The 11386-nt window shown below is 37.5% G+C and overlaps 2 protein-coding genes across 3 annotated transcripts; one reads left to right on the forward strand and one right to left on the reverse strand.

The window, feature by feature from the left end:
- Positions 1-464: 464 nt before the first annotated feature.
- Positions 465-4195, forward strand: LOC137950476 (zinc finger CCCH domain-containing protein 18-like). Its single transcript, XM_068796956.1, has 4 exons — positions 465-715; positions 1243-1644; positions 2263-2323; positions 3043-4195. Exons 1-4 carry the CDS (start codon positions 587-589, stop codon positions 4050-4052), a joined length of 1602 nt encoding a protein of 533 aa, XP_068653057.1. The 5' UTR covers positions 465-586; the 3' UTR covers positions 4053-4195.
- On the reverse strand, positions 4175-11270 carry LOC137950477 (uncharacterized). Of its 2 annotated transcripts, none has more exons than XM_068796958.1 (6): positions 11048-11270; positions 9840-10073; positions 6470-6649; positions 4892-5018; positions 4492-4605; positions 4175-4416 (listed from the first exon to the last, which is right to left on the reverse strand). In XM_068796958.1, exons 2-6 carry the CDS (start codon positions 10068-10070, stop codon positions 4301-4303), a joined length of 768 nt encoding a protein of 255 aa, XP_068653059.1. In that variant the 5' UTR covers positions 10071-10073; positions 11048-11270; the 3' UTR covers positions 4175-4300. The 2 variants fall into 2 exon arrangements, with proteins under 2 accessions (XP_068653059.1, XP_068653058.1); XM_068796957.1 differs by having other exon boundaries at positions 9840-10076.
- Between the last annotated feature and the right edge of the window lie 116 nt (positions 11271-11386).

Consider the following 11386-nt stretch of genomic DNA (forward strand, 5'->3'; position numbering starts at 1 on the left):
TTATTTATGGTCATGTTCTAGAAGAGTTCTAGTTTGAGATATGTTTGTCTTTTATTTATATTGAGTTATTTAATTATGTTAAAACTTATAAGTATTAGAATTTGGGTATAATTAAGACAAAAGTAATTTTATTGTAATTGTTTAAATACTCCTATCACTAAAGATAGTTCATTAGCTCTAACTCTATTATATTGTGCGTTACATATATGCTTCAAGGTTAAAAAATAGTCATTAATAATGAAATGACTCAGACGAATTTTTCATGTTGACTCGGTTCTGTCGAATTTTACACTTGAGATTATAAATGTCAATCGATTTTCCTAAAGATAACAGTCAACTCGAGCGAGTCATACCGATACGAACCGAGTTTGAGACCGAACAGCAGAAGTTGCAACTCTATTGAGTTTAGGCCGCCTCAAAATGCCCTCCACCACGTTGCAGGCAAGGCAGTGTCCCATGGAAGATTCGAGACAGGGGAGGCCCTCGCCCCTTCCTCTCGTCTTGTCTTTCATGACGTAAAGAAGGAAAAACTGTGGTCTTCTTTGAGGCGCTGGTTCTCGTGAATTTCACCTTTAGATTTTCCTTAATGGGGGAGGAAAGCGAGGAGAGGGCATTTGAGCAGCAGTTGGAGCTTCAATTAGAAGAACAGAGAGAATCTCTGACTGCAGTCAAGGAAGCTCTACTTTTGGATCCCGCAAATTCTGAACTTCTCTCGGTAGGTGGATTCAGTCGTTATTTATAGGGTTTTCTGTTTATTTGGTTCGTTCTCAAGTTAGGATTTTCTGTCGTATTTGCATGTCAGTATGTTTGTATTTTCTGTACTAATTGTTGGGATTGTCGTGTGCACGAGATATTTATGAGCACGAAACCTTTATACGATTAGGAACATGTTTTATTCTTAAAAGAAAGTTGTTTTTGCTGCCTGCCTAATGAATCTGGTGATTGTTGTTTAAAGCTAGGAACAGTTTTTGCACATCTTTGCAAATGCTTTGTGTGGGAGGGGAGAGTACTTGTCTGCCGTTTGCTACTTGTTTTATGGGGATTATTTCTGTGCTTCATGAGTCTCGGATGGATCGGAGTCTCATGTTTTATTTGCTTCTGTGATCGTTGTGTTGCATCTTTCGATTGGATTTAAGCTATCTATTTTTTTGAAGGACTGTATTAAAGTATTTATTATGAAATTGTTCTGTTCTTAGTAGTACCCCTTGAAGTTGCTAAATTTTGATGATTGAATTATTAAAGGTTCATGAAGAGCTTCTTGTGGTAATCAAAGATGGAGAAGAGGGACTCCTTCATCTGAAACGTTCGCGCTTACTGAGGGAGACGGATTCTATGTTGTTGGGACAATGTGTCGAGTCTCCGTCTGAGGATCATCAAGAGGAGCCTCTTGACCCAAAGCAGTTTCAACCTGAATCATTGGAAGACAAAGGCTGTCTTGAATCTCCGTCTGAGGATCACCAAGTGGAGCCTCTTGACCCAAATCAGGTTCAACCGGAACCATTGGAAGACCAAGGCTTTTCTGTTGGCTCCAAATGTAGATTTCGTCACACGGATGGGCGATGGTATAATGGCCACATAATTGGTCTCAATAGTGATGTTTCTGTAAGGATATCCTTCCTTACGCCTACATCTGTGAGCATGATGGTGAGTATGCAACATTTTCCTGTTTTAATTAGTTTTTTTTTTTTAAATATACATGACATTCTTTACTGTTATTCCTCTGGAGTGCCTGATGTGCTTGAATTTGTGATTTGGAAGTTCTTTGGGGCGAGAGACATTTGGATTTTCACCTTGAAATATTTGGCTTCTAATGGTTCTCTTGATGTTCTTTTCTAGCCACTTGGCAGTCCAGAAGGCATGGCTTAAAATGAATTTGCACTAGGAAGCAACATAGGATAAGGAGTCTTGAAGTAATCTTAGAGGACATGCAATTAATAGAGTAAGATGTAACTAAAAAAACACGAACATGAAAAAATTTCATGCCTAGGGTTATGAACAAAGCTGTATTAACCTCCAGAGAATATCCAGTCATTCATTTCCTGACTCTGTTTTGTTGCCATTTGTCTGCTTGCAATTTATCATAAATCTCTCTGTCTTATATAGTTTTCTATACTTACTAAACCTCTTTACTTCTTGTTGATCACTAGCTCCTTGTACACCTACATTCTGTGATTTTGTTAGTACTTTTCATATATCTAATCGGAAACTCAGAAGCCACAATTTTCGCAATGTCAAACTGACCATGAGTCCATCTAAGTGCAGATCTGCAAGTTCTTTCTACAGCAGCGTTGTCGATTTGGTAGTAATTGCCGCTTGTCACATGGTATGTCGATGTAGTTTCTTCTAGGCTCTATTAGCATGATTCATTCTGTAATCCTTAATCAAGGATGAGTGTTATCTGATCCCTTGTTTCCATTGGTGAACTAGAACCTTTAACTTTGTTTGCTTGAGAATAGCATCTCGACCTACTTGGGTAAATCTCACTTATAACACACTTATTCCCTTGCTATCTGCCTTTCTAAAACTTTCCGGATGTTCACAGTTAAAAAGTTGGTTTCTTCAAGGATCTTCTAGCCAGATCAATTAAGCCTCAATAGAAGATTTGTGTAATACGAGCCTTTTTCTTTGGGGCAAACTAGAGCCTTTTAAATAGACTTTACTTGAACACCACTCTGTGTCTTTTTTGGGTTATATCTATATGAAACCAAATCCTGTGTTGGTTGACTTTTAAAGTTTCATTGCAATTTGACAGTAAAAGTTGTACTTCCACTCAATGAATAACAAGTGAATAGTGCTTGAATTCCTTGTTTTATATTGCAAGTCAGAACTTTACTTTGAATTACTGCATAGTGAAATTACCTCTTTAACTCTATTATGCATCTTTTTCCATCCTTTTGATACTCACTGTCGAGCTATTATGCCCTCTAGGAGTTCACTTAACATGCAAAATTTCTTCAATTGTTTAGTTTTTGTAGTTCAATGTGCCATCAGTTTTTAATCATTCCAGGTTGCATTGATTCTGATGTGAGTTTATTTATATAGGGGTTGATGTTTCCTTATCTTCATTGAGGCCATACGTTCCAACAGTATGGCAGCAGTCACTGGTTGGATCCAATCTTTTAGCAATCTCAGATAGGCATGCTGGAATTTGGAGGGAGGCAGAACTTGAGTCATGGGATGATAAATTGAGCATGGGCCAGGTTGTTTTCCAAGATGATGGCAGCTCTGTTAGGCTTGGGATCGATTCCCTCTCACTATCTGAATATGCCCTAGTGAGTGAGGAGGAAGAAGATGAGACAGATTCCGAAGACTCTGAATCTAGCTATGAGGAAAACCCTGAAAATGGGGTAGCCCACCAAGGTCTAGGCTTTCTAGAGGCCACAACATCACAACGAGGGGTGCAGACTGAAACTACAGTATTTACCGATTGGGAGCACCATACAAGAGGTATAGCTTCCAAGATGATGGCCAACATGGGTTACCGGCAAGGTATGGGATTAGGCATTTCAGGGCAGGGAATGGTGGACCCTGTCCCTGTAAAAGTCCTTCCACCCAAGCAATCACTTGATCATGCAGTCAAATCTTTGAAAACAAAAGAAGACACTGTAGGAACTTGGGGTAGAAAGCGTAGCAGAGGTGGTAAAAGAAAGCGAGAAAAGAAGTTTGCAGCTGTAGTACGTGCAGCCAAAGCAATGGAGGAGAAGCATCCAGATGTTTTTAATTTTATAAATAATCAGCTCGGAAAGCAGACTAAAGCCCAACAAAGATCCGGGAAGATACAGAAGGAGGGTTTTGAGGGGAGCAGGCATGAGAAGAAACAGGATAGGAGGGCTTTGGTTGCTTATGATGATGAGGTGAAGGACTTGAGGCATCAAGTGGAGAAGTTGGAAGAGATGGTGAGCAGGAACCGAAAGGACAAGGCCGTGTATGAAGCTTTCTCTAGGAAGTTGGAGGAGACTCGCAAAGATCTGGCAGATGCTGAGGCAGCTCATACATCTGCATCAAATGCTGTTGTTAGCAAAGAGAAAGAGAAGAGATGGCTCAAATTCTGATGTTCATCGGACTGTTCTTTCTCTCTCTAGCTAACTGTATCTTATTTCCAATTTCTGTATGAAGAGTGACGGGCACAAAAGACTCGACTGATTAGAATTGAACAAAGGTGAAATCTCTTCATTCAAAGGCAGTTTTTCCCCCATTTTTAGTTCCGACATATAAGGCTACAATTAGTACAAAATCCAAAGAATTCTTCCAGTTTTTTTATCTTTCTTCTTCATGAATGATAAGGATTTACATAATTTACTTAACGCTGGAATGAGATAGAATAGGATCCAGTGTTGGGATCTTTAACAGCTTTGAAGTTATCCACGCTCATCCCAAATCTCCCTAGTACAGAATTGCCCATTTCTTTCAACTTACCTGCAAATGAAAACATGATGTCTTTAATAATTTAAAAAATATGAAAGATAAGAATAGGCCGCACAAGCACCATACCCATCATCTCTTCTTTCAATTTTTCACGCTTCTCTGCAGCCAACGGCTCCAAGCGTTGGACGGTTCTCCTGGCTTGATGATGAGATGGGTCCAACTCCAAGATACTTTTCATGTCTATAGGTTTTGAAACAGATATGAAAAAGATATATTGGGAGACGAGAATTAGAAAATAAGTGTGAATTGCGGTTCCAGAACTACGACCGAATTAATAGAACCAAATGAACAATATCAAGTAAAAATATACAAATAAAACCCATTGAAGCAAGACAACACTAGACTCTTCAAAGTGTCTTGATAAAGAGAGAGAGAGAGAGAGAGAAAGAGAGAGAGAGTTTAAAAGAGCACTCCTGGGAATGTAAAAGTGCAAAAAACAAAATTCAACATCCATCTAAGCACATACCAGCAATGGCCTCTTCAAAGTGTTCAAGCCTTTCATGAGCCTCTGCCCTTCTAAGCAGTGCTTTCAAATAAGAAGGATTCAGTTTCAACGCATTTGTGGCTTCCTTAACTGTTTCATCGTACCTTCCCTGAGTAATTCAAAACTGTAAAGTAAGAGTAAAAGAGGTCCAAACTGGCAAACACTAAACTTCTTATTCTTTAATAATCAAAGCAGCGAATGAAACCATTTATCATGAAGACTTTATCACTTGATGATCGGAGGAGAAGCTTAGACTATTCCCCACACATGACCAAAAAGAATGATCATTGTTTAATTTCAAAGGTATTTTGGTAATCTTGCTATGATGTATTGTGTCTTGAGGTTCTAGTTAGAAAGATGTCAATTAGGTGCAATTTTTATTATTTTTCGTTACTGTCTTATGACTGTAAGTGGAAAATGCCATAGGGGCAATAGGGACATTTTCCTTGTAAATCACTTAAGCTGCTTAATGAAGGGATTAGGAGCCGATTAGCTTCCTCAACAAGACTGATGTTCAACAGTCTCTTTTTCCACTTCTCTTCTTTGTCTTCTTCTACACTTCTCTTTAACTCTTCTTCTTTTATTAGTTTTCATGGTACCAAAGTAGTAAATCCGCTTGAGGGCACATCGTGTTAGAGATTCATCCTTCCTCCTTGAAGTCTAGGCATTCTCTTGAGGGAAAGACATGAGCTGTTGTAGGTAAAATCTGTGTTATGGGAATCTGGTCTGGGTGGAGTGGTGAACTTAAATGTGAAAACCAAGCAACAATCTATTGCTTACAGTATTATATGAAAGAACCAAACATATAGAAGTGGATTGCTATTTTATTGGTAATGCAGTGTCAAGTGAAAAAGTGATTACTCCATACATATTGGTAAATATATATGCCCCGACTTGAAAAGGTGTTAGAGTTCAAGGTATTTTAGTAATTTTACTATTATGTACAGTGTGTTGAGGTTCTAGTTAGAAAGATGTTAATTAGGGAAGTATAATGAAGTCATTTTATCATTTTTTTGTAATTGTTTTATAGTTGTAAGTGATGTAAGTGTCACAGGGCAAATATGGGCATTCTCCTTGTAAATCACTTAAGCTGCTTAATAAAGGGATTAGAGATCGACCAAACTCTCAACGAGACTGAATTTCAATGCAGTCTCTTTCTCCACTTTTCTCTCCATCTTCTCCTCCTCTCTCCCCTTTAATTCTTCTTCTTTAATTAGTTTTCAGTCATTTATTCTTAAACAACACAGAATGAAGACAACAGGGGGTGAGGTAGCAGCAGGCAAGCACAAGATATGATCGTGGATGACACTAGAGTACTGAAACAACAAATCAGATTCAAAAATAGAAAAAAGGACTTCAAAATGATCTAGAATAACAATTCCTATTTGATACTTCAGTTCAGTACAGATCTCTCCCCAATGTAGTGTTTGCAGAGAAAATACATGTGGAAGGATTACTTTCAAAGAAACTACTAAAGATGCAACACAAATGACATAGGTTGTATATTTAAACAGAGTTTTCCTTTTTTAATTTTTGAAGGCATTTATCCAGAAAAGTTACCAGTTTCAAGTAGCAGATAGCACTATTAGCATGACATATTGACCGAATTTCTGTTGTTGAAGGCATTTCAGGAGCAAGTTGTAATGCGCGTGCATACTGGTACAATGCTTCTTCATACTGCCCTGCTCCAAAGAAGCTGTTACCCTCCACTTTTGCATCATTAGCTTGATCTACAGCTCTCTGATTCAAAGAAAAGGCATCAGATTGAAGATCTCTGCTGATGAAAGCTATAGCAACAAGATAACAGATGGCACTCCAAAAAAGAAAAAGAAAATTAATAACCCCCACAACCTGATGGTAGTATGATGCGTACAAGGTTACACACAAACAAAATGACTCAAATGGATCACTACAAGGTTGCATATGAACAAAAAGACTCAAATGAAACGATAGAAGTACACCGCCAGAAGTGTTGATGAATAAGAAGTTAATCTTTAACCAGTAAAAATTTGAGAAGTTGAACTCCTTTCTATAACTATTGGATTAAATTAACTCTATCAAGAGAAATCGGTGACACAAGAGAAGAAGAACTGCAAATAAAAAAAATGACCCGTCACTTGCACCTATAAGAGGATACAAGAGCCCAGACAACATTCATACCTCATGCTTTAAAGTGGTAGAATTAAGACACCAAAATTGGATCCAGCTTAGTGCTGACAAATAACAAGTTAATCTTTACAACCAATAAAAAATTGAGAAGTTGGACTCCTTTCTATAACTAGTGGATAATATTAACTCTATTAAGAGAAAGTGTAAGAAGAGGATTTGTGTACAAAAAAAATGACCGCCACTTTCACCTAGTTAGAAGGATACGAGAGCCCAGACAACATTCATACCTCATGCTTTAAAGTGGTAGAATTAAGACACAATGATTGGATTCAGCTTAGTGTTGACATATAACAAGTTAATCTTTACAACCAATAAAAAATTGAGAAGCTGGACTCCTTTCTATAACTAATGGATAATATTAACTCTATTAAGAGGAATTGGTCATACAAGAGAAGAGGAATTGTGTACAAAAAAAATGACCCGCCATTTTCACTTAGTTAGAAGATATGAGAGCCCAAACAACATTCATACCTCATGCTTGAAAGTGGTAGAATTAAGACACAATAATTGGATTCAGCTTCGTGTTGACAAACAACAAGTTAAACTTTACAACCAATAAAATTTTGAGAAGTTGGGCCTCCTCTATAACTAATAGACAATATTAACTCTATTAACAGGAATTAGCCATACAAGAGAGAGGAACTGCATATATAATAAATGACCTGCCACTTTCACCTATAAGAGGATACGAGAGCCCAGACAATATTCATACCTCATAATTTAAAGTGGTAGAATTAAGACAGAATAATTGGATTCAGCTTAATGGTCACTGGTTTTAAATATATAAGTTAAGAAACTTGAGAAATCCTTCACTATTTAGAACTATAGCAAAGGAGTCTGAGTAAGTGATATATAGCCTATTAGAAGTCTGAAACCTTCCCAACTATTTTCTCCCTTATATTCTTTCCAATTCTTACCCAAAAAATCATTGGAAAATGATCACCACACTTTTCTCATTAGTTATTTGACACAAAAAGGGATGGGATTCGATTATGAGAGGAATATGAAGGGGGAGATGTGAGTCAAGAAATATTAACTTTTGTAAGGTACGTAACCATTATGTTAAAAAAATTCAAAGTTGATGGAAAACAGGAAGTTAAGTATTACACTTATATCATACTAGACTTGCTAAACCCATCACCAATACCCTGTGTTAGGTCCCACAGGATCAACAAAAAATCCATCGATGCTTCTATGCCATGGACACGAGGTAAACCTTTCCATAGGTTGACCCCTCTGTCACAAGACAACCTAATCTATGCTGGCTTCATTTTAGATCAAATAACCCTTTTCCACCCTTGTCATGACTTTCCCTTTGGTAGCGTATACCCCTTTTTATAGGTCAACCCCTTGGGATTAGAATATAAAACGAGATGCCTACTTGGATACCAAGTGTTACATATCTAGCCTGTACCTAAAAGCTCTAAAGCTAATGGAACACAAAAAACTAGGCCCTTAAACCTATTGTAACTAGGTTAGCCTGCCAAATGCCCCAGGTTGGAGGCCATAGGATCATAACAACTTCTATGTTACAAACATACAGCACACAAGACATTGCAATGATAAATAACTAACATATCAATACTGTTACACACATAAAGCACACAAGACATTGCAATGATAAATAACTAACATATCAATACTCCGATCCCTACTAAAGCAACTAACTAGGCTCTTCAAGAATGAACTGTTAAGTTTATATAATAGCTTAGGATGTAAATAATACAGTTGTAGAGACCCGGTTTGTATTTGATTCTTCAACTTAAAGAACCAAACTAGCCGATTCAATCAATCCTTTTGCAGGTGAAAAAACTAAAAAACATGAAATAGCATCAAAACGCAGCTGGCCAAGCCAAGTCAAACAGTTCAACTGGGTTGCTATCACGTGAGGGGGCCTTCTTACGCGCAATGCAAAAAGGGGGGAAAGAGGGGGGAGTCTCCTCCCTGATCCTTGCGTGATGGTGAGGAGGATTGGGGATCGCTATCTTATTGTAGAAACTCAATAGGGGAAGTTCCGCATGGAGAAGAAGAGGACAGGAGCCCTACCTCTACTGATAGAAGAAAGAGGAAATGCATAGCTCCCCCCTCCTTCCTTCGTCCTTCTTGTAGATAGTTGGAGAATAAAGCCCAGAACTTAGTTTTTTTTTAAATGATGTCAACATGACTTCACCCCATGTCAACCAACAGCCAAAACCGGGTTTCACCACACCTGGTCACCTCTCTAGGTTGGTGACCGAATTGATTTATATAGCATTGATTCAATACCCTTCCCTTCTTTCTTTGTTATCCTTGTTTCATTCTTAAGACTCATTTTGAGCCTTTATACATTTTCCTTCTTAAATAAATTTAAACAAGCCTATGAAAATTTTAAATATACAAAATTCAAGCTCATTTATAAGCTGCCAACTTCCACCATGCTCTTTGAACCGTATAAATCCTAATAGGGATAAAAATAGGACTCTTTAACTCGGAACCATAAAGGAGAATGATCATAACAAAGAAACAAATTCCTCGTCAACCTTAAATGAAATATACAAGAATTCATGATTCCTATGGAAGATAGAATTAGCTTAGATAAATATTCCTAAACCAAATTACACAGATATAACTTGTTCTGAACAGCATCAACATCATCCAACAGTTTCAAGCAAAAGATGTTCTGAATAAATTGAACTCACAAAAAAAAAAAAAGGAATAGATTTCTGGAGACCCAAAATCACATCATAAATGACAGTGGAAAGGCACAATATTTTACTCTGACCCGTTTCAGCTCATCCTCTGTCAATGCATCTTCGAAAAAATCATCCGTAGGAGGTTCAGATGGTTGTAACTCGTCACTCTTATTTTCACCTTCGCTGGCAGTTTCAAAGCCTTCCCCTTCCCTTCCTAATTCTTCAGCTAAGACTGTTGATGTGTGTAAAGATTTGTTCTTTCTAAGATCTTGCGCATTGTCAGCTTCACCTGAATTAGAAGTTGGTTCAATAACCGCCATTTCCTTCTAACAGAACAGCAAGAGTAGGATATCAGACAGTGGATAGCAGAAACTTTTAGGTTGAAAGAGAACTTTATTGGAAAATGAAGAAAACGACAATATATATTTTAGAGAGCACAAGAAAAAAAAATTGGAAGCATTTGGATCCACAATCCTCTCCTTGGAAGCATTGGCAAACTTTTAATGAAATCATGAGCTTTGTAGCAGAATTTCAATGTAGATGGAGTAATGTCCCGAGATCAGCTAATAGTATGGCTATCTTGTTAGCTAAAAAAGACCTGTCCCTCAAATCTACCGCTGTAAGGAGGCCCCCTTCCTAAGATTTTATTCTTGTAAGCTTTGCTTTGGAATAAAATCTTCACCCTCTTAAAAAAAGGGGAAAAATTTGGAAAAAAAAGAAGATTTGCTCCTCATAACATCGATGAAGTAGAGGTTTTGGCCTGGTATAATTTAATGTAGACTGCCCTGTATAAAAACCAACAGGGGGTACTCTTAAGCAGAATGGAAAACAACAATCATCTACTACAAAAGCCTTAGCTATACACGAAATAATAGTTTTTGCAGATCATAAAGGTACCATGTGCAGATAATGAAAAAGGTGATAAAGAATTTCATCTATTAAATTGCTCTTTCCAGTTTGACAAAAGGCATTAATGAAGAATGGGAAACAAGAGACCGAAGCAAAATGTAGAAGAAATAAATGCAAAATAACGCAACCCAGGCTAGCATTCAAAATTGCACTCGGAGCAAATTTAGTCTGTGAAATTTCTATGACAATCTACGAGTTTATTGATTTCCTATTACAATAATAATAACTCCTATTTTTAGTTTAAAATCTATCACTAGCATCACATTAGGCAAAAACCACGATAAGAATTTTGGCGATCAATGCTAAGGCACCCTGCTCCCAAAACTCTATTTAAATTAACTGCATAGAGACCACAGTAAAAGTCCAAACGAGGTGGGAAGTATACTACCTCAAAAAGTAAATTAAAATAACTCCAAACGATGTCGGAGGGTAGGATTCAAAACCAAAAGAGCCTGGAAGATGTTGCCGGGACCAAATGTAAGAGATGAAGAGAATAAATGGAGATGACACACGGGGGAAAGTGAAATTGGAAGAGACGGAGATGATCTGGACAAGAGAAGTCCAGATGGTCGACACTCGAGAAAAATCGTCTGGAATTTCTTAGCTCCTAAAACTTTCTTAACACGAATAGTATTTACTTGTACGATTAGAAATAAATTCACGAATCAATTCGGCTGAGTTAATGTCGACTCGGCGAGTTGCATTACCCTGCCTTTGATAGGACAAT

This window comes from Aristolochia californica, unplaced genomic scaffold (assembly GCF_029961685.1).
Source record: "Aristolochia californica isolate CCGP_79_NKW_82.1479 unplaced genomic scaffold, dmAriCali1.0.hap1 SCAF_14, whole genome shotgun sequence".
NCBI lineage: Eukaryota > Viridiplantae > Streptophyta > Magnoliopsida > Piperales > Aristolochiaceae > Aristolochia > Aristolochia californica.